General features: G+C 44.8%; 3 protein-coding genes across 3 annotated transcripts; 2 read left to right on the top strand and 1 right to left on the bottom strand.

The window, feature by feature from the left end:
- Positions 1–3533: 3533 nt before the first annotated feature.
- Positions 3534–4850, top strand: LOC148644820 (hemoglobin subunit epsilon-like). Its single transcript, XM_088612264.1, has 3 exons — positions 3534–3715; positions 4079–4301; positions 4526–4850. Exons 1-3 carry the CDS (start codon positions 3624–3626, stop codon positions 4652–4654), a joined length of 444 nt encoding a protein of 147 aa, XP_088468390.1. The 5' UTR covers positions 3534–3623; the 3' UTR covers positions 4655–4850.
- Positions 4851–10624: 5774 nt separating this feature from the next.
- Positions 10625–12356, top strand: LOC148644819 (hemoglobin subunit epsilon-like). The gene is made up of 3 exons (XM_088612263.1): positions 10625–10803; positions 11183–11405; positions 12161–12356. Exons 1-3 carry the CDS (start codon positions 10712–10714, stop codon positions 12287–12289), a joined length of 444 nt encoding a protein of 147 aa, XP_088468389.1. The 5' UTR covers positions 10625–10711; the 3' UTR covers positions 12290–12356.
- A 1252-nt stretch (positions 12357–13608) lies between these two features.
- Positions 13609–19515, bottom strand: LOC148644818 (cytoglobin-2-like). Its single transcript, XM_088612260.1, has 3 exons — positions 19211–19515; positions 17588–17819; positions 13609–16296 (listed from the first exon to the last, which is right to left on the bottom strand). The coding sequence occupies exons 1-3, from the start codon at positions 19306–19308 to the stop codon at positions 16153–16155; spliced, it is 474 nt and encodes a 157-aa protein (XP_088468386.1). The 5' UTR covers positions 19309–19515; the 3' UTR covers positions 13609–16152.
- Positions 19516–22347: the final 2832 nt, after the last annotated feature.

Raw genomic sequence — 22347 nt, 5'->3', positions numbered from 1 at the left:
CAGGTGTCGAAACATAGAAAGGGAAAGGAACATCTTCTCAAGAAGAAGGACACCTGAAGAAGGCTCCACGGCCGAAACGTTGTGTTCTCCTCTATTAGACGACTGGGTGTAAATTCGGGCTCAGGGTTGTATTTTCTGCTCTTGTATAATGTTTTTCCCCCCACCACCACGGGATTGTTGCGTCCTTCCCAGTTTAAATGCCGACACAGCAGAAACATTCACCGTGGGTCAGCGGGCCTCCGAAACCCAGACTCCAGCTGGTTGAACCTCCCCAGCTCCAGTCTGCTGGACGTCTGGGATTGCAGGGAACGGTGTAATTCAAAGTTTTGCATTGATTAGCACCTGTTGTCTCTCCGGCCTCCTCCAATATCATTGAGCACTGCGCCCCATCGCTGCTGCGTATCGCCTTTTGCCGATGTCTCGCTCCCAAATCCACTTCTGCTGTTCGCAACATTTCTGGGTGAAGTCTGGTAACGTCTCTTTACGCACACGGGGCGCAGTGTAAAAAAAGTTTAAGTGTAAAAGTAAAACTGGCTACCCGTTTTCCGGAAACATAGAAAGGGAAAGGAACATTTTCTCAAGAAGTTGTTTTAAACGATGATGCACAATGCCGAACAAGGCTCTGCTGAATTTCTCGTGCAGTTCGTCTCGGACACTGACGAGCCGACCGCCAGCGTGGAAGAGTCGTGGAAGAACAGCGTGTCTACCACAATTAAAACACATCAATTAAACTCAAACTATTAAACCACCATCATACTCTCGATATTTGTCTAGAAGTCGAATTCTTTCTGAAATTATAGTTGTCTTTTTCTCGGGTCGTGGCACTGAACCCGAACTGCCGAACAGCGGTGGGGGAATTCAGGTCTGAAGCGTCACTTAACGTCCCGGAGACGCTGACTTCGGGACCCGTCATTCAGACACAGTGGGGAAAGTGGCGTGGACAGTCTTCCCCGACTTCTGCGAAAGGACCCGAAAAAACCCCGATGTTTCGAGTGCACGATCAATACACGACATTTAAAAATAGGAAGTTTCCACAAGGAATGTTCTTAACTGGCGCACAAGTGGGGCCCAATGCGATCTTAATCATACAGCGAATTAGTATTTAAATTATAATTTTATTTATTTTCGACAATAGCCCTTACATATTTGTGCTCCGCAACAACAGCAATATAATATTCCGTGAAAATACGCACGCGCTAAATCATTTTCTATTGCTATAATCGTGCAGCTTTATTAATTTATTTTTTAATTTAGCGCCTTTCTAAGCGCCGCTGTATCTGGAAAGACTCAGTAGAACTGCGTAATATCTAGATTTTACCATGGAGCAACTCAAATAATAGTTTACAGGCACAATAAACAGGACTGGGTTTAGTATTAATGGGTTTAACATTAATTTTGCTCGTAAAAGATTCATTCGTGTTTTGCGTATTGTGAACTATTTGGAAGAAATCTGAAATCCATAACAAATATTTATTTGTATTACAAGAGGCTGAGCGTCGCAAAAAGCGATCAGTCTAGAAATAAAGCTAACCTCGGACTTTCTAGATGGTTAGAATTTAAAACTGTTGTTGCATCAGATTTGAAAGGGTCCGACTCAGGACACTGTACAGAAAATCATTCAATGCAACACCTTCCTGCCATTTCATTGCCATTAACGTAAATTTGGAAATGTCCAAATTTCCGGACAGTAAACCTAATTTGGAAGACAGGATTAAAAATCAGTTTCTGGATAATTTGCGGACGCTCTCCGTGAATTATTCTTCACAATTTCGGCATTGAGACGCGTTTGCTGCTATTACTAAATGGCATTTATAATATTGCTTTAATTCTTTCGACATTATTGATTCGTACGGTTAAGTTTGGGTTGATGCAGTGTTTCTCATATCGCCGGCACTCTGTGCGCTCTCCAAGCCTTGCAGTCTCGATATTGTTATCAGGCATGTAACTCAAAAGCTACTATCTAACGCTTTCACCTTGAAACGGGCAGAGACTCGCTGCTGCAAGAAAACAGCCCATCAGATTAAAGCGATCGAGCTGTTCAATAAGATCCATTAAGAAATGTTCAAATATTCCTGGATTCATACACCCTAACCCTACAGCTTCCGTTTTGAAATGTGAGTAATTGAGTAAGAACAGGTGATGTCGATGTGGTATGTTTAAATCGTTTTAAGTCTCACTTATAGTCCCTGATGAACTTTTTTGTAATCATTCTAAAATAAAAAGAGACATTTGCAGTGGTTTATTGTAATACACGTGCGGATGTCATGTAATGTACCCTCACCATTGATGCCTTCGAGGTTTTTTTTGTATTTCAGTTGAGTATTTCCTTTTATTACAGATAGAAATGATCAATCGTTTTCATGCGCTTTTAGAATCGAGTAAAACGGCTTTATTCGGTGGTCATTCTGTAAAAGACATTGCCGCTGGCGTTTTGTGTGCTTTGCCAAATACAAATTGGCGAAAATAGTGTACGTTCTTATTGTTTTCTGTTAAACAAGTCTATCAACACGCCGACAAATAACACCCAGTCGCAAAATAAGCATACACCAAAGAATGAAATCAATAATAATTTGATTCCTTTTATATATATTTAAATAAATATATATTTTCTATTTTTACCACAGTAGTATTTCTAAAGATTTACAACGATAACCTTCCTGGGCACATTTCAAATAAATATTTCAATTGACATGCCTCTTCTGAATTAAATAGGAATATCGAGAGTGGTCAATATTGACAAGATGTACTTTCTGTAAATGTTTAGAAGACGTTGTCAAACTTTCCATTAAATCTGCCGCACCTAGCCTGGGTCCAGAGCTTGTGTCTTTTTTGTTTCAAAATCTAATTTTACAGGAATGGAAGTACGGTGTCAAATTAAGACATTCTAAGCCTGGTTTCACAATAGTAATAAGGTTTTAAGGTTGTTGTAGATTAACATTTTCAGGTAGTGTTGGGTGATTTTTAGAAAGTGACTATTCTATTTCTGTAACGGACAGATGCTAACACTTAGTCGGTATTTGTAGAGCAAACGTTTTCATTGATCTGTGGAAAACGATGTAACACTGTTAGTCTCGCAACCTGTCCTTCAAGCGATTCAGTGAAACCACAGATAGGGAAACATTAAATAATGCTGACAGGAAATATCAATATAGTTTATTGCAAGGTGTAGTCCAAGTAGCCAGAGGTCTTGCTCCGTAACCTCAATCATCCTGGAAATATTTAACAGCGAGCCGCCATTAAAAAGCAGACCACACTCCAGTCCACAGTTTTAATAACGCGTTTGGTTTTGATGCGATTTAAAACGGCATCGCTCTTGTTTCATTAGCGCAAGTATCCCTGTCGGAAACCCGCCGCGGCGAATGACGTGTTTCGCTTTGTTACAATGCACCAGGATGGCACGATAACGCGCGGATAAAGTTTATCACTTGGTCAGTCGTTTGGAGAGCCACGGCCCAGAAGTGGACCAATTACCAGCTTGTCGGCCGCAGCTGGAGGTGGAGTCCTGCGGTCACTTTGTCCTTATAAGCCCCGCGGGTGCCGGCGGTGGACATCGCAGTCGAAGCCTCCAGCGCCTCAAGTAGCCCCCCCAGCGATCTCAAAAAACACTCTCCACAGCCTTCACCATGGTGCACTGGACAGCAGCGGAACGTCAGGCCATCACCTCCGTCTGGGAGAAAATCAGCCTGGAGTCAGTCGGCAGCCAGGCTCTCGCAAGGTATGCTACACCGCGCCTTCATCGCACGCTTTCCAAAATACACCCCTGTGCTAGAAACACGCGTTGCGCTACAGATACTGAATATCCCTCGTAGCTCATGGCGAGGGATGAGCCACGACTCAAGGCCTCGGTCTAAACGTTAGAATCGCAAGGGTGTTCCGCTCTAAACCGAGTTTGTCTGAAAATTTTACTCAGTTCTACGCAAATGCTATCGTACAGGGCCCTAAAGGCATTTGGTTCACGTTTTCCCGTTAATCTCTGTGCACCGTAGTCAAGCGAATAAGAATCGGTCTCCTGTGTCTCGGGACACTGGGAAACCTCCTCGTTTCTGCTCAATCGTGTTCACGCGCTTTGCTTCCGCAGGCTCCTGATCGTGTACCCCTGGACCCAGCGGTACTTCAGCTCTTTCGGAAACCTGTCCAGCGCCGCCGCTATCCTGGGCAACCCCAAGGTCAAGCATCACGGCAAGACCGTGCTGACCGCGCTGGGCCAGGCCGTGAAGAACATGGACAACATCAAGGCCACCTTCTCCAAACTGAGCGAGCTGCACTCCGAGAAGCTGCACGTGGACCCCGGCAACTTCCGGGTGGGTGACCCTCCTGTGTCTCGCTCAATAGCTACAAAATGATTTATGGCTACAAACAGTTCTTAAATATATATATATTCATTGAAATATGGTAACTTTTAAGGTTTTGAGAAATAGACCGCATCCCGCTCGCAAAGTGATCCTGATGAGGATAAACGTGTTAACAGGCGCAGAGCGCGGTGGCCCAGGAAATAACTGTCTCTTTCTTTTCCCTCGATGGACAGATGCTGGGAGAGACTCTGATCATTGTCCTGGCCGCGGAGCTCGGCGCTGAATTCACCCCCGAGCTGCAGGCTGCGTGGCAGAAGCTGCTGTCCGTGGTCAGCTCCGCCCTGAGCCGCCAGTACTACTGACCCGCCCCTGGACTGACCGCCCCGGCTCTCCGGCTCGCCGGGCTGCTGCCCACTACTCACCGCCTCAGAGCAACGGCGTGCATACGCGGTTATTCGTAAATACAGTCCCACACTGTCGTGTTTCAGCGATGGAGAGAGAGCGTGTGTCAGAACTTTTCAACTATTGTAATAATAAACATTTACCGTTTCAACCGAAGCTTTGTTGTCTTTCGTCTTTTACATGGTCAAATTAAACAATTAAGGGCTTCTAACTTTAAATACTTTTAAACGTGGGGGGAAAAAACATTTTTAAATGTTTCACTACTGCGATTGCAAATTTTAACAGCATAATTTATATCGCAGCCCTTGACTTGTTATAAGAGCGGTCCACCGACACATGGTTCTCGAGTCGTGCCTACGTGGTCATTAAAAACAGCCCAGGACGTTGCTCTATAGAGTTGGGGTGTGAGCCCTCCCTCGGGACTCGGTGCTTGCACAGCAAGGACCTCTTAAAATTCCCCTTTAACCCAACCTCTTTCTCCCTCCCGCATGTAACCTGCTGTGCAGAATGGCCCTGTGTCTCCCAGGTGGGGCTGCAGCTCATGGGTGAATGGAGTGGACCCCCAGTTAGATTTTTGGTGCTTTGAGATTTTTTTTTTTAGAATGAAAAAGCGCTATTAATATACAAATTCATTAAAAGCAAGAAACAGTTCCTAGCGACAGAGCAGATTGTCCTAAATTCCGATGTTATGTCCAGGGATCTCCAGCGGAATTCTGTAGCGCCTGGGTGTACTGATTAAACACTACACAGTCGAGAGCTGTCTAGAGCGCAAATGAGAATAGCAAACCCGGACCACCTGAGCTAGACTTGAGAACTGACACTTTGAAACAAACGTTTTAATAAACGCCATACGCTACGTTAGTAGTAATATGAATAGGCTTAGTTATCAATGTATCAATACACTTGTTTAGCTCAGTTTCAGAGCACCTTATAATCATCTTCTGTCCCAAGGCAACCTTGTAAGAAAAGCCATTCCCTGCTTTGGTTGCCAATCGATCCGAATAGCGATACTTGTGAATAGCCTAACCAATGCTGTCTGAAGCAAGAAGCAGTGAAATCCAATCCCAGAATTCCCACACCTGCCAGAATCACACCGCCTCCCACTCCTACTGGGAGAGGGCGGAGGGAACTCAGCTGAACTGGCAGCCAGTATGTGATCTCCTGTCCCAGCCTGAGGAGCAGTGAGCCTGTCTCTCAATAGTGCCCCATATGTTTGCATGTAACTGTATTATGATGTGCCTGTATTGTAAATGTCTGTAGATTTTTATTCATGTTAATTGTATGTGTTTTGCTTTGGCAACACTGTACTGTACTCATCGGCCATGCCAACAAAGCGTCTTGAATTGAATTGAGTGGAGGTGCCGCGCTCTTGGTACAGCAATGCAAACACAGCTATTTTAACAGTCCAACAGAAAACATTATACCGGACCAGCACATCCGCCGGAGCCACCTTAAGAAATAAAAGCTCCAACGAGCCCCATGACCAAGGCGAACGAGCTCTCGCTCGGCTCTAACTCTGCCCGGTAGAGCTCGGTCTCCTTGTCCCTTTAAACTAAGCTGTGAACCGGTGGGTCTTTTCTAGATCCCCACTATTTGCTCATTATAAAACAAGACGAGCTGCTGGTCACTCCACTTCTCACCCTCCTGATTAATTCCTCGAACCCCGTTTCCAGACGGTCCCTCACCGCTGAGCTCCTTCAGAATTTCAGGGCTGCGGCTGACCAGACGAGGCGTGTGCGTGGGCGTGGGCGTGGGCTGTGGGCTGTGGGTCACATTTGCGTTTCCACAGAGTTTTACCGCTGAATGATGTGCTGTATTTGCTCTACGACGATCGCCGCTCTATTTACTTGTAAAATGCGGTAAATAATTATAAAAACGTCATATGCTGAGATGAGAATCGCCACTTTTGGCTGTATTCGGATCTCAAAGGCAAGCTGGGCTTTAAAGGCAGGGATGGTGTTGTGAAATGTGTCCTACTGATTTGAAAGTATCATAGTTCGATTCTGGAAAATTATTACAATTATTACAGTTTCTGGTCTGTAAACTACATTTAAAATATGCTGTGGAGTGGTATCAAATTCTGAATTTCGTACAACAGGCTGCAGAGTGTTGATATATATTATATAGAACAATACAAGATGCAACACTTTTAATTCTAAGCCAGAAAGACAGTGTTAGAATTAAAATATAAACTTATTTTTATAACGCTGACGTTTGACAATGCATTCATGAAATGCTCACACAAATGGGTAAATTACAAGGCACCCATTAAGACCCGAAACATTTTCAATGATCTCACTTGATACACAGCATGAAATATGCGTATTTTACTCAATTTCTCATTATTGTTTTAAATAATACCATATATATATTCTATATTTTGAGCACTGAAACTGGAATATTGAAAGTGCTATTTCATTTACTATATATCAGCATCCTGGCATAGTTTTAGATGACACGTCCTGAAACAATAAATGTTTTATTCAATAAAACGAGTTTCCCCCCCTGAAAACCACAGTGTCAGGTTCTAAAACTACGTTTCCTTGTACTTAATACCACAGCCGGGAAATATGTATTCCAGGATTTGATCCTGTTGCTGCATTTTATACCGCTTTATATTAGGTAGTGCTTCCTGGAAAATATTAAAACAGGAATATAAACAGGAAATTAAAACAAAATAAAAATATTTTAAAATTATTTAAAGGACGATGCATCTACAGTCTACATATGGACTTTAAGAAAAGATCTTAAAGTTGAAAGAAGAATTTTAAAAACAATTTGATCATAATTTGCTCTCCGTTTCTCTGCGTGAAGGCTTTTCTTTTTTATCGTTTTTTTTTTTACCGAAGAAACTTTTGCAAGTAAAATAAGAGTAGAACTTTTGCATTTTATTTTTTTTGTAACGATTGCACTTTTTTAGAATCGGCCAGCAGAGATAGGGGGTTGGGGGTGAATAGAGAGATATATAAACTTATTCAAGTCTGCATTAGTTTGGTTATTACGAACAAAAAGTTAACATAGAAATATGACTACATTTCAGAAAGTAAAATAATATTTTAATGATTAACGTTAACGAGGTGAACGACTATTTGCTTATGTACGTTTCAGGGTAAATGGGACACAATATCAACTCACTGTTCGGACGCAGTTGGCTCTTTAATAAGCTGTTTTATTGTCTTGGTTTCTATTCTAGTTAGTGAGGGTTTTTCTTCTACACTTTGTGTCTTGCTCTGCTGTTTTTAGTGTCCACGACATTTCACATTTCATCAACGAATGTACATTTCGAATCGCATTTATTGATCTATATAGACACAATTAAAAGCTAAAAATAGGGAGGTACGAGCATTTTCATTTTTTAATAACGCTTCGCGGCAAAATTAATACGTACTGGTTATTAGACATCAAATTGGCACCCCTGCTTTCTCGTCGGATGTTCATACGTCATTGCTTCATTCAATTCATTAAATTTGTCAATTAGACTGATTCAAAGCATGAATAAAAAATTAGAACGCACAGTAATGGCTCAGACAAGGATTGTCTTTCATAATGAGCAGGCAAGAAACGTTTCAGTCGGACTGAAATGAAATGATTATAATGCTGCTAATAACAACAATATCAAAACGAGTTTTAATTGCAACAGACGTTTCTGGACGCATTGCTCAATGAGTGGTCGGAGCGGTTGATTGAAATGTTTGAGAGTCCGGAATGGTTGCAGGTCTTGAGGACCGTGCTTGCGCCTCTGCCACGGCTCGCGTGGGAACTCCGTGGGTGCGGCTCGCTCCGCCGCAGCCGTGCCAGCCTCGCGCCGGATCCGCGTGGCACATCGCTTCCAGTTGACTCCTCAGACATGATTAAACGCCTATAGATGAAATACCGATTTAATACAGACCTTTAATATCAGTAACCATAATAACCACCGCATGGATTTGTCGGGGTTTCTTTTTTAAATGTTGGCCTTTTGCATGCACTGTGTGACAACTACTATCTTGTCCAAGACATTATAAATATGGGTATACCTGCATATACACAAACTGACGTTTTAAAGTTACTTTTCTCTATGTGAAGTATATTAAACAACGGGGGGATCAAGGCTGAAATATATGTATAATTTGCTCAATTACACGGTTATATGGGAATTTTGGACCTGAGGAAAAAATAACAACTTCGGTTTTTAATAAGTTTTCGTATTTTTTTATAATCAGGCCTGCACTCTTTCAGGGCACAATTTGGGTCATGCAGCCGCAGGGGCTGTATCTGTCCAGACGTCCTCGCCCACGGACGCGTGTTATCAGAGCGAGCCTGGCTCACTTATCTGTCCCGCAAGACGCGGGAGGCCCTGTGTCTCTCGCCCCGTATCAGACCGCACCTGCTCGGCCGAGGCATTCCACCCCAACAACTGAATCCCGCTTTCTTTCGACTCCAAATTAAACTCAGACGCAAAATAAAACATTTCCACTATTGCACGGAACACCGCAAGCGGTTCTTTTATACGCTGGTTTAAAAAACATTCACCTTATTTAGAAGAAGAGAAAAGCCTATGAAAAAAAAACACACTAAAACAAGACTTGTCAAGTGTCTTTTCAAGACATTATTTACAATGTGGATTAAAGTGTTTTCCTGATCCTCTGCTTAGAAATCCGCCGTCTGCAAAGGACCACACTTTATAATACTCGTTGAGCGAAACGGCAGAGTGGATCAAGAAAGCCACCCGTTCCCTTGTGCTCGGTTATTCAGTGATACAGTTTTGATGCGGCTGAATTAATCCTAGTAAATAAACAAGTAATTAAAGAGTAAACGGCCCCCAAGATTAAAATCAATTTCCGAACATAAAACTGAACAATTCAGTACATTTCCCCGTTAAACACGTCGGGAGCCGATTCTTTGATTTGATGGTCAGAGCATTTCGTGGTTTTCACGCCCGCTGGAGAGATGGATGACTTCAGTGCACAAGGGAACGCCCGAAGGAGCACGATTTCCTTTCTGAAAGCTGGCATCGCTCCAATTAAAAAAGGGAGTGAATACAAAACATTGATTTTTTAAAGATTGTATCCCGCTTCGGGCACAAATACTACACCAGCGCAGATTAAAAAAAAGCTCTGTCGAGTGTAAAAGTATGTGGAAAACATAGGATTAGTGCCCCATATCTATTATTATTATTATTATTATTATTATTATTATTATTATTATTATTATTATAATTATTATTATTGTTATTATTGTTATTATTGTAATTATTGTTGTTATTATTATTATTATTATTATTATTATTATGATTGTTGTTGTTATTATACTAACAATGATAATACTGTTACAACTAATAATAATGATAATAATAATAATAATAATAATAATATGCAGTAGTAGTATCACAATAAATATAACAATAGTACAAACTATTATTAAATGTATACGAATTCTACAAACCTCTAGAATTCTTTAATACCTATAGACAGGCATAGGGAAGGCAAAATAACGGCACACCATGAGCGGTGAGTACCGTACGTTTTCCAGCAGATGTATTTGTTCTTGTTTTGGCATTAAGACACCGGGGGACACTTCACCCCACGCTCGCGAGTGGATAGCGCTGTGTATGTAACACGCGTGCTGCGTCTCGGACAGGTGCAGCGTGGGGTCGGGTCTTTGGCTGCCCAGAAGCCGCAGCTTCCCGACTCCGACGTGTGCCGCCGTGTCCTGGATCAATACCGGGCGGGTGTGAGCCGCAGCTTGATTTCACGTCTGCGGGTTTGGAAACTCTGAGAAACACGCCGCCGGTTTGAGAGGAGGGCGGTGTGGAGCCACTATCACCGCGTCACGATCTCTGTCTCTCCTCTGGGCCTCCGAGCGCGAACGCCCCCCTGCCAGCCGGTTGGCTGCCCGGGAAGGGGGGAGTTCTCTCCCCGGACTTAAAAACCCCACCGGCACCGCCGAGTGGCACTGAACACCGAACTGCTCGCACAGCTCGTCTCAGCCACCCAGCTACCCGCCAACTACCCGCCAACGCTCCGAAACCCGTCAGAATGGTCCACTGGTCAGACGAAGAGCGCAAAGCCATCACCTCCATCTGGGGCAAGGTGGACGTGGAGTCCGCCGGCCACCAGGCCCTGGTCAGGTACGGTGCGATTCCGCCTCGAGCTGCACGGGACACCGGATAAATAATTCCTTTTGCTTTAGCAAGTCGGTGAAGCGTCGTAAAGGCGTAGTGTAAGTGCGTTTGAAAATCAACGAGGTCATCAACAACTTGCACTGAGTGTTACGTCGTTTTTGTTTTGTTTTTAATTGAGACGCTTAAGGAAATGTCCTACTTATTAACCTGTAAGTCTTCAGCCTAGGTGAATGCCTTTGAACGTATAAATCTAGGTCTACGCGTTTACTAGACGTGATTGACGACTTTAAAGCAGCGACCCTCCCTTTAGGGGGCTGGGATAGGGTGTGGTGGCAGCCGTGCCTCGGTACAGGCGTTGAGATTGTGCCTCTCGTTGCTTCCGCAGGCTCCTGATCGTGTACCCCTGGACCCAGCGGTACTTCAGCTCTTTCGGAAACCTGTCCAGCGCCGCCGCTATCCTGGGCAACCCCAAGGTCAGGCATCACGGCAAGACCGTGCTGACCGCGCTGGGCGACGCCGTGAAGAACATGGACAACATCAAGGCCACCTTCTCCAAACTGAGCGAGCTGCACTCCGAGAAGCTGCACGTGGACCCCGAGAACTTCCGGGTACGTGCTGCAAACGCCGCTGGCCAGTGTCCGCCAGAATGAAGCACATAGCCCGAGAAACGCACAGCATGTGTATATAGGAACAAGTCATAGGTTTGTTCCATGCTGAAAAGAGAAGAAAAGAAAACACGTTTCGGCTGTGGAGCCTTCTTCGGGTGTGAAGGCTCCACAGCCGAAACGTTGTGTTTTCTTTTCTTCTCTTTTCAGCAGGAATAAACCTATGACTTGTTCCTTTGCAGCTTACACATGCTGATGCAGTTGACCACCTGCACTACTTCAACATATATATATATAAACTGAGACACAGCCATGCCATCTGCTAAGCAGATGGAAAAGAACACTTTGGGAGACTAAAGTAAAAACAAGCTTTCTTTTTGGGGACTTTTCCTAACTACTAATTTGACACAGAACCCCCGACACGACAATAGCAATGAGAAGATCAGCTACAGGGGTTTCGGGACGGGCAGCGATCCTGGTCTGAATATGGGTCAGAGCAGCTGCTCGGACGGTGCGGCACCAGATCGCACGCCGGGGCCACCCGCCCGGTACCTTTAAACCGCCTCACACCGAGAGTCACGCAGCGAAGAGCCGGGCCTGGCGGCCGCTGTGCTGCAGTGCCCTCCGCCTGAGGACACCCGCAGGCCTCGCTAAACTTCCCGAGCCATTGTCGCGCATTTTAAACGTGCTTCCTACGGCGAGAACGGGCCCTCAGCAGTCGGCTCACCTGCGCTCTCTCCCCTGTTCTTGTCTTCCAGCTCCTGGGCGAGACCCTGGTGATCGTCCTGGCCGGGCAGTTCGGCGCCGAGTTCACGCCGGCCGTGCAGGCAGCCTGGCAGAAGCTGCTGGCCGTGTCCATCTCCGCCCTCAGCATGCAGTACCACTGAGTGCGCGCGCCCCCGCGCGCCCGGCTTGATCCAGCCGCCATGAAATAAAGTGCTTTCTTATTCAGCACGCTCTCTCCCGAGTGATTTTGTTCTTTCAAGTGGATTCATGGGGACCGATTGAAAAATCTGCTCTTATTCGAAGTCCATTGCTTGCTGTTCCTATCCTGCCCTTCTAATTAAGAAGCGTCTTACGGGGTTTCTCAAGTCAGGTGATCAGCTTCTGAAATCAGTCCATTCGTGGACAACAGCGTCAATTTTTGGTCATGCACTGTAAACACACGCCTGGGACAGGGAACAGGCTAGCCAGTCATGTTGTTGAAGATGATGCCCTGGTTTCTTTCAAGGAGCAGCAGGATGAGATCCCTGGATCAATTAACTTCTAAGTACCAAAGAGCCCAGATCTGCTTAATGGCTCCTCTGGTTCGTAACCATTCCTAAGTCTTTTTAGGGCAGTGAATTAAAATCCAGCTGCTTACGTATTGCCCTGACCTGCTAAGTAAACCTCAAACGTATTGCCGCAGTGTTAAGAACAGACGTGTTCAAACATCGAGCCTGGCAGCAACATCAGGCCGAGGGATTATGGATTAAAATGTAACTCTCAGGTGTCTGAACACAGCAATGCTGCACACACTGGGTAAAGTGCTGTATGGAGGAATCGGCTACGTCGTGGTGGGGTTACCGGTTCTGCTCCTGGAGAGACCCAATCCAGGTACTGTTACAGCCCACTCTGGGGTGCCCCAGCTTTAAAGAGTAAATCAGTTCGCCGTGTAGTCTGTTTCCTTCAGACAACTCCTGTCTTCGAGATCTGTAGGCTCCTCTTACTTGGGTTTCAAACAATCCCTGAAATAAGCTCTGCAGCAGAGGATGGTTTCATCACGTCTCTCTAAAGGCTGAAGTATGAGTTTATAACCGCAGCACAAGCGTAAAAAACAGTAACAAACGCTATGCTGAGAACAGGTGGCTCAAAGTGCACCATACTGTATAGCAAAAGTGTGACTTTTGTTTTTCAGGTGAAAATATGTCATTAATGCAATTAATCACCAAACACTTTTGGAGAAGCCGAGCTTAAAATAACTGTTCTGTTTACTTCAACATTGATAAGCTTAATTGGTCCACAGGTTACAAAAAGCAGAGTGCATTAGTCCTCTCGCTTCCACACAGAGGGTGGAATGAAGGAGTAACTGTTTGGATACGCTGTGTTCTGTCCAGTTTATGAACCACCGTGAGGAGGGATTGTGTCGGCCCGGTTTGTGTTGGTTAGGCAGTGCATGAGTCAGTTGAACTGCCAAGAGAAGTGTGTGAAAGCACAATGAAACGGGCAGCCTGGGGCACGTTTTAATGTGATGTGATCAAAGATATTCACTGGAGTCCGACTCAGAACTATAAGCGTGTCTTTGAAAAATATGTTTCAGCCCCTGGGACAAAGCAGAGCCAAAACAGAGCCAAAGGCACACTATACATTGTTGGGAGACTTCAAATCTTACAAGTATATACAAATAAATGCTTGATTTTTCCTTTTTAGATTTTGTAACATCCCAGTGACACTACAGGTTAATTACATTCAGATTTCCATGCACATTCGGGGGTTTTATTACAGGTCTACTCATATTACAGCATATTACTACTCATGTGTCAAAGCAAAGCAAAACATTGGGATATATAGTTAGAAGTGTAGCATTCAAATCAAAAGATGCTACATTAAAAATTAAAGTTGCCCAGTGTGCAAGGAAACCCTTATTTGGAATACTGCATACCTGCTTTTTCACCAAGCTACAAAAACCATAGATCAACAGCAACTACTGTAGATATGTCCCCAGACTCCAATGAGTGTCGTAGAGTGACAGGCTAGAAGAACCGAGTCTTTTTAAGACTACAGATTGACTGGCTTAAAGACATAAAAAACGCTCTAAGTCAACCCTGTGGACTTTTATGGAATCAACAGGTGAAGAGAACCAGAGAACAATAGTGGAAAGTCGCGGAAAATGAGAACAGAAGGAACTTATTTACAAAAGCCTGATGTGGGAGTCTGGAACCAGCTGCCCCACCACGCTTTCGAAAGGTTCTTATGGTAAAAGGACAGATAAAAGAACCAAATGACCACCACTGTTAATCGCATGGATTGCATGGATCCATTTGAATAAGAACGTTAAGATCTAACCAAAACTCCAGAGGCAGGAGGGTAATAAGACACTGACGTGCAATACCACATTCGTCCAGAAGATGACACTAGAGTGTTTACTCCCAAAACTGACACGGGTACCATTAAGTACTGCGCGCCACATCTATCAGTCTAACCTGGGATCAGATTTCATGGTTTAATTGGTGTTATTTGTGTTGCATTTGCTTGGGTTGTATTCTATCAACATAGATTTGTGTTAATGTTGCATGAATCTTTTGTGATGAGTGATGAGCAGTACAAGAGATGTGGGTAGATCATGCGGTTTGGAGTCCACTTCCTCTGTTTTTGCTGATTTCTATCAATACTGATAGTATGGCCGCGTTCTTAAGGCTGTCCTTGAGTCTAAGCAGTAAAGCGTTCACACACATGAAGAGGGTGGGGCTGGAGACAGGCAAATCTAAATTCCAATTGTGAAAAGATCTGGAAGAAAAAATACAAGCAATCCCATTTCATTCTGATGACAGTTTTCAAGCAGCTTCGCCAAGTCCAGTGTTAACTTGTCCAGGTCAAGTTATCCACACGTGTGATTAATGGAGGTTATGAACTGAGGTTTGGGAGGGATAACAATGACATATCAATCTCACACAGCTGTATCTGATCACCACCGTAACAGAAGTTACTAGTGAGCCCCTCTAAGAACCCATCTCCACCTGGCAGCTGCCCCCTGGGTCACTCAGTCTGAAGGGGGTTCGAGTCTGCCCCCCAGTGACCGAGCCAAACCCGTCTCACCAAATATTCCAAACCTTCACCAAGCGCTCCGGTCTCGGGTGTCGTTGTCCCCAGTGAAAGAATCTGCTCATAAGAAAGTGATGGGACTTTTTACCCATCGTAGGATTTAAAAAACACAGCATCTTTGATCATGGGAGTATATAAAAAGGCTGTGTCCTTTCTTGCGGTATTGAATGGAGAATGCTTGCCTTTATTCCATTCTTTTAAAGGGGTCTGTCCCATGTTAGGACTGTTTAATTGTAGGGCATGATCCTGTATAAGAGGACCCAATCCCAGTCCTGGACAGTCGCGGTCCTTCTGGATCTACCAGTCTCTCCAGCCAGCCGCTAAAGACCATCAGCGTATCCGGTCTCAGACTGGGCACTCTGGTCTCATTAGGGCAATCGTGATTCCAATAGGAAACTCCTGAAATAGCCCAGTCGATTACGATAACAAGTTTCACTCTTCTACAGATCTTAGCATATCTAATCCTTCCATAGAGAATGGCTGCGGTCTTGAAAAGCCCTAAATGGGGGGCACACAACAGGACAGCCCCTTTATTACGGGGATTTTGACACCTCCTGGCTTTGCTATTGCCACAGCTGCCCAAACAGTTTGTTTGCAGCAGTCAGCCGATAGCATCAGTGTTGTGCCATGCATGTTGTGGGGTACCGACAGCGCCCAGCGCATCTTGGGTGCACTTGGGTGAGCTCGGGCTGTGACGCCAGGCCCTGAGTGCGGGAAACTATTTCAGGAATTGCCCATTAGAAAACCGGAAGACTGGTTGGTATAAGACCCTGTGGATCTCCAGGACCAGGGCGGGGATACACCTTTTCCAAGACACGGGAGCAAATTCACATCTGCAGATGCTTTGAGCGGCACGGGTGTCCTGCAAGCCTCAGACTATTGAAGTAGAAATTCTGAAAAAACACTGTGCAGGTGCAGGTCCCGCAGTCCTCTTGAGCACGAGGGGAGGTCACGGCTCCGTGCGGCTCGTGTAGACCGACTGCAGGAAGCTGTACAGCAGCTGAAAGACTTTACTCCACGATTCATAGGCCGCATCAGTGAAGGCAGGGCCCAGGGCCTCCCCGTAGACCTTAATGATCACGTCAAACAGCAGCTGTCAGAAAAATCAAACAGGAGCAATTCGTCAGTATTCCTGAGCCAAAAACAACAGTGGGACACTGCACACAGAGAAGGTGAGGTCAAAACCAGTCAATTGCATCATTACAAAAGGACAGTCACAAATTTTATTCAGATAGGACGTATTTACATGGTGCCTCCCAGCCATTAGGTTGCCCTGTTTTCCAATATAATTACCAAGCAGACCTGTGCTTTCTGTTTCCCTGTGCAACAAAGAGCTGCTGCTCACCACGAAACAAAGCAAATGTTAAATGTTGTTTTGTACTACGGTATTGTACTGTTGCTGTATTGCATTACTGTCATATATACATATATGTTTCGAGCTGTTGATGTGCAACACAAATCCCCTCAGGGGCAAGAAAGGTTAATTCAATTCAAGCAATGAGCTGTACATTCAGGGGTGTACAAAAGTTCAAAAGGATCCAGGGCAAATGAAGTGAGTTTTACAAGTTACAAAACAGTTGAGGTCTTTGTATTGGCTTAAAGCTGAAGTTCAGAAAAGTGAAACCAGATTTCAGCTGCTTATTAAAGGCTGTAAAGTGCTCTGTGTTTCTCAGAACAAACCATGCAACCTCTTTGCGGCAATATTTGTCTAGTTCAAAGATCTGTAGGCTTTTATTCTGTGACCCCTACAATACCTCGTTCTGCAGTATAGAATTACTCATAAATACCACATCCTGTCATGCAGGATTTAACCTATCAAGGGAAATTACAGAGGTAGACATTCTCAGACATTTTATGAATTCGAAAGTGCAGATGAAAAACACATCAGTGTTTTCTGTGTGGAAGTGGTTGATTTCTTTAATGAGCATGCTATTCAGCATTCAGACCTACCTCGCTTGTATGCACTGACTTCACAGTTTTAAAAGACAAAGACAATCCACACTTACTGTCAACAACAGATGCCACTTTCCTGCTGTAGAAATGAACCCTTTTATCCATTTTATCTGCCTTTTTGGGATTAAAAAAAATCATGGCTAAACTGGACACTATTTACCAACTTCTTCAATTTTAGTTTATTTCATTATAGAGGCTTGCTTTAATTGAACAGGCACCTCTGTGGTGGGTGAAGCACTAAAGATAATTAAACACACCTAGCCTTTTTTGCTCTGCAGCCACCGGATTGTGAAAGCTGTGTTTTTTTAGATGTGCCTCAGAATGCATCAGTACACCAGTACTACACATCCTCTCTGTGCAGGTGCTAGCTTGTCTGTGCTCCAGCTCAAACAGCGAGCAGAAGGGCAGCTCAGTCTTGGGAGGGGGAATACCTTGAAGTTGTGGATGTGTATCTTGTGCACGTCTCTGTGCCTCTCAGCCAGCGCGGTGAGAATCTCTTTCACAGCAGCCCAGTCATCCAGGTTGTCTATGACTTGGTTGAGGGTATTCATGACCCTCTTCCCGTGCAGTTTAATCCTTGGGTTTGTCTGCATCTGCTCAAGAGTGTCCAGATTCTTGAACCTTTTGAAGTACTGCTTGGTCTCGGGGTGATCAGTGAACAGCCTGATGATGACAAGAACAAAGTTTCTTTAAACACAGCGCCCTCTTTTTACAGCCCCTGATCTCATTTGTCATCGCCATCAAAGAAAATAAACATGCATAAAATGATTGCCATATCACCTTTCTCCCCCCCTTATTGGACCACAAACAGCGGCCACACAGAGACTATATAGTTCCCCCTGGTGTGTAGATAATTACCTGTTTGAGACTTTTTGTGCTGTTTTTGCTCAGACTGACTAACCCATAATTTGGAAAGGAACAGGTAAAGGTTTATTCCTGCTGAAAAGAGAAGAAAGGAAACACAACTTTCCAGCTGTGGAGCCTTCTTCGAGTGTGACTCTTTTCAGCATTTAATAAACCTTTACTTATTCCTCTGCAGAATTCACATGCTGACGCAGGTACCTACTTGAACTAACCCAGAGTTTTGCAGGTAACCCCAGATTGGCATGGGAACATGTCAGTCACAGTCCCAGGCACATCAGAGTTCTGTATATACAAGAGAGATGACTGTGCCTAATAATGGCTTGTGCCTGTTGACATTTAGACAGCAACCCCTAACGCAAATGCCATTTTCGGATACAAACAAAACCAAGTGGATTTTGCCCCCCCCAGAGTCTAGAGTTGAATAACACAGCAGAGTTGGTATAGAGGAACCTGTGTCAGTTTATCTTCATTGTTGACTGTTCTGGTCTCGGACATACTATCTGCAACGACAGATGTTTCTGTCTGCGCTGACACAACACAGTCAGACATCTAATCGAAGGGCTTAAGCAATGGGCTACAGATTCTCTTTGAACCCAAAGGGTGACTATGGCATAAACACCAGAGTAAGACAGAGGCGGAAGGAAATTCCACTCATCAACATATACAGCGCAGAACAGTACAAGCTGAGTTTATTGCTACTTTAGCTGAGTCATAGAGCTCACACGCCACGATATTTTAAGATTATACTCGCAGTCTGCGAGGCAAGACGAACCTCGCCCTGTACCGCCCTCTCGCTCACTCACACTCATCGGCCGAGCCCAGTTCAAACTGCGGGTCATTCTTTTCAAAGGGTGCATGGGCAACCGGGGCCATTAAGCGAATCCTAGCTCCGCGGGATTCACAGAAATGAAGTGGTGGCTGGAACATGCTCAAAACTGCCCAGAAGCACAGGCTTCTGTGCTACAGGCTACAGGGTTTGGTAGGCGCTATAAACGACTGATCCCAAGCTGGAACGTTATCAGAAGGTCACGTTCTTATTGCTAAACTGGTCAGGTCTAGCAGCCAAGTCACGGACACGTTGTCCGCAGTTTCAAGAAGACAGCTCGAGTAAAGAGAGAATAGCATCGCGCAAAAAAACAACAACACTTTTTTGGGAAAAAAAAAATAAATACTGATCTGAAATTGAATACCTTATCACGACCACCGCCCCGTTGCCCTCGGGATCCTTGTACACCATCCCCCAGACGTGCCTGATGTTGTTCTTGTCCTCTGCTGTTAGGGTCACCATAGCTGATGCAGATAAAAACCCCGCCAACTAGAATTAAAAGTAACAGCTCTAAACCTCTCGGCTTAAGCCCGGCAGTCGGAATGACCCCGGAACGCGGTTGCATCCGATTTAATACGAGGACCGCGCAGCTCGGTGCAAACCTGAGCTCCTGAAATGGCCCCTCCTATAACGGGAGGGGTCTTTTTCTCTTCGCATTCTGTACACGTTCTTCCCCGGGGACGCGTTGCCACAAGTTGATGTCGTCAGATGTGAACTGAATTGTACAAACTTACAAAGGCGAACTTGAATTGGTTGAAGTCGTGTCGCGTTGCAGCAGGACGGCGGAAAGCCGAGCGAAAAAAAAAAAAGCTTGGCGTAAAAGGTAAAACTCCATACCTTGCGGTAACCCGACTGCACAGAATTACTGCGCGGTTTTCAAGAAGGGCGGAAGGCAGGGACGCGCAGATAAGATCTCTTCTTGTTTTCGCTGTCTTCACGCCGAGTTCGTTGATGTACATCGTGACCCATTTGCCAGTTTCCTCACTAAAGCTTTGGTTTCCTCACTTTCTAGTGAGAACATGAATAGCGACTGATCCAAACACGCTTCGAGGCTGGAAAGCTTCTGCTGGTGTCATGTCAGTGAAAAAAATCCTCAATCTGTGTGGGTCCTAATGCCCCAGTATAGCGATGGGGACACTTTAATGCAGTAAAGGTGCCGATCTCGACACTCTGGTTTTCAAAAATCCCAGGCCGTTTCTCGAGAAGATTAGGGGTGTTATCCCAGTGTCCCTGCCAGATTTCCCGCTGGCCTTTACCACTCATGGCCTCCTAATAATCCCCATCTCTGAACTGGCTTCATCACTCTGCTCTCCTCCCCACTGAGAGCTGGTGTGTGGGGAGCGGACTGGTGCATCATCCAGGTGGGGCTGCACACTGGTGGTGGTGGAGGGGATGCCCATTACCTGTACAGCACTTTGAGTGGAGTGTCCAGAAAAGCAGCATACAAGTGTGAGGATATATGTACAGTATATGTAAGTGCTCGTAAATGTGCACTGCCTGCCGACCACGAACTGATAAAATATTAGAAAAAAATAATAGATCAAGGCAATAGGGGGAGATAAAGGTGATCTAGTGAGGCGTAAAATTGTGAAGGTTTGGGAGTGAAAAACTGTTAAATACTGGTTAAAGTGTTAAATTTAGGAACAGCGTCATTTACATGAACTTGCCTGGCAAGCTGTCTGTCTAGTTTTTGACTATTAAGGAACAGAGATATAATCCCTTAATAAGTCCGGAAACGAAACCCGCTGTGTCATTTACGAGTTAACCCCGTCTTCTGTGTGCTGCAAAGGACGAACTGAACCGGGCAGCCTGAATTGTCCTCTTTTAAAATTGAGCCCTCAGTCAATTATGACGGCAGTCAATAAACCGTGAGATGAGATTAGGTTTATCCGTTTTCTCGCTTTTCGAGGTCTTGAAGTTCGGTTTTGTATTGTTCCGAACAGTCTTTTAAAGTTTTAACAGTCTTTTCTGTTAAAACGGACTTATTCCGCACCGCAGGGTGTAGCGTAGTCACGTGTTTTCGAACCGGCCCTTAGGTGGGTAACAGATGTGCTGAGCAGGCAGATGAGGAAGATGAGGAACGGGGCATAGTGTCCGGAAAGAGAAGTCTTGGGGTTTTGCCCCTACACAGTGCGCTGTGGAATTGCCTCGCACAACTCCCGTGATGATCCACAGCGGACATGTGAGTATTTAGGGACAAAATGAACATTGCGCGCCACTGTAGCAACCCGTGACAGACCCTGTTGGTCCTCTGTAGACCGGAAACGTGTGAAACACGTACAGCAAAACACTCATAGACCTCGACGTCTACGGAAAGATGGGTGAAAAATGAAACCAGAGCGCGAATGGAACCTTCCTGTTTCGGGTCCCGGACACTGACAACTGTAACACATCCTCTTCTCCTAAATTCTTCAGAAATTACGGTTCCACTCAGCGTGAACCCAGGCGTCACCAATTCTGGTGGTAAAGCTGAGCTGACTTAAACGAATCCCAAATTGAACTGACAATATACTCAGCTAGAACGCTTGTCATTTTTTTTATAAGAGAGAGATCACTTTATTACCCATATACAATCTCTTGCATTAGGAATTTGTCTTTTCGCAGACCCCAGCTTGCTCTCCATGAGACACACAGACGGGGAGAGAGAAGCTGGGGGTCAGAGCCCCCCTGGAGCAGCTGGGGTTAAGGGCCTTGCTCAGGGGACCAACGGAGTAGGACTCCTCTGCCGGCCGCGGGATACGAACCAGCAACCTTCCAGCCACAGAGCCACCACTCCGCCCCGGGAATGAGGGATATTTAGAGGATGAGATGGATCTGAAGTTATTTGTGGAATACAGGAGTTAAAAGCCGACAGCCTACTGTACATGTTTAGAACTAGAAAACTAAGGGGGTTCAAATTAAACTTATTATATGGTCAGTCATCCATTCGATTATTGAATTAAGCGGCCAGGTGGCTCACAGACCTACAGGACCAACAGTGGATGTTAAACCAGGAACATCGCACAGTGGGAGCCACTGCATTTCCAGTACACAAACGATCCTGAAAAAAAGCAACTGCACGTCTTTTCAGCCTGAAAGCTACAAACCCCATCGGGGACAAGAAACCTTTTTATGAAACATAAGCTTCTTGAACTGATTTGATGAAAATAACCCAATCCCTCATGAGAAATTCGAAAAATCTGGGTGTGGCAAAATAACTCCCGTTCTTACATAGGAGGGTACAAATTTATTAACGTACTAGATAACATGGGGAGATTTTGTCCTTTTTCGGCATGATGTAAAAAAAAATGAAAATGTTAGGTTTGCTGCCTGGATGTGTTCTGTGCATTGTTATCTCTATTCCAGTCTCAACTAGATTTGTAAAGCCAGGATGCTGAGTCACCATACATCCGGGAAAACCATTCTAGATCAATCATATAAACTGCCCACAGCTCAGTTCCCCTAACACCCATATCTCTATTTTGAAAAAGAAAGGGAGAATATTGAGACAAATTGCTTCCA

The sequence above is a fragment of the Lepisosteus platostomus genome, chromosome 19, assembly GCF_059453375.1.
Source record: "Lepisosteus platostomus isolate fLepPlt1 chromosome 19, fLepPlt1.hap1, whole genome shotgun sequence".
Taxonomy (NCBI): Eukaryota; Metazoa; Chordata; class Actinopteri; order Semionotiformes; family Lepisosteidae; genus Lepisosteus; species Lepisosteus platostomus.
The sequence above is the reverse complement of the archived record's forward strand: the minus strand, read 5'-3'. Positions and strand labels throughout refer to the sequence as shown.

What these genes read in the sequence shown, in the direction of transcription:
- LOC148644820 (XM_088612264.1), top strand. Translation starts at nt 3,624, where the DNA reads ATGGTGCACTGGACAGCAGCGGAACGTCAGGCCATCACCTCCGTCTGG. An exon ending in GGCAGCCAGGCTCTCGCAAG is followed by an intron (nt 3,716 to 4,078) that starts GTATGCTACACC and finishes TTGCTTCCGCAG; the next exon opens with GCTCCTGATCGTGTACCCCT. An exon ending in TGGACCCCGGCAACTTCCGG is followed by an intron (nt 4,302 to 4,525) that starts GTGGGTGACCCT and finishes CTCGATGGACAG; the next exon opens with ATGCTGGGAGAGACTCTGAT.
- LOC148644819 (XM_088612263.1), top strand. Translation starts at nt 10,712, where the DNA reads ATGGTCCACTGGTCAGACGAAGAGCGCAAAGCCATCACCTCCATCTGG. An exon ending in GGCCACCAGGCCCTGGTCAG is followed by an intron (nt 10,804 to 11,182) that starts GTACGGTGCGAT and finishes TTGCTTCCGCAG; the next exon opens with GCTCCTGATCGTGTACCCCT. An exon ending in TGGACCCCGAGAACTTCCGG is followed by an intron (nt 11,406 to 12,160) that starts GTACGTGCTGCA and finishes CTTGTCTTCCAG; the next exon opens with CTCCTGGGCGAGACCCTGGT.
- LOC148644818 (XM_088612260.1), bottom strand. Translation starts at nt 19,308, where the DNA reads ATGGTGACCCTAACAGCAGAGGACAAGAACAACATCAGGCACGTCTGG. An exon ending in GGGGCGGTGGTCGTGATAAG is followed by an intron (nt 17,820 to 19,210) that starts GTATTCAATTTC and finishes TGTCATCATCAG; the next exon opens with GCTGTTCACTGATCACCCCG. An exon ending in TACACATCCACAACTTCAAG is followed by an intron (nt 16,297 to 17,587) that starts GTATTCCCCCTC and finishes TTTTTCTGACAG; the next exon opens with CTGCTGTTTGACGTGATCAT.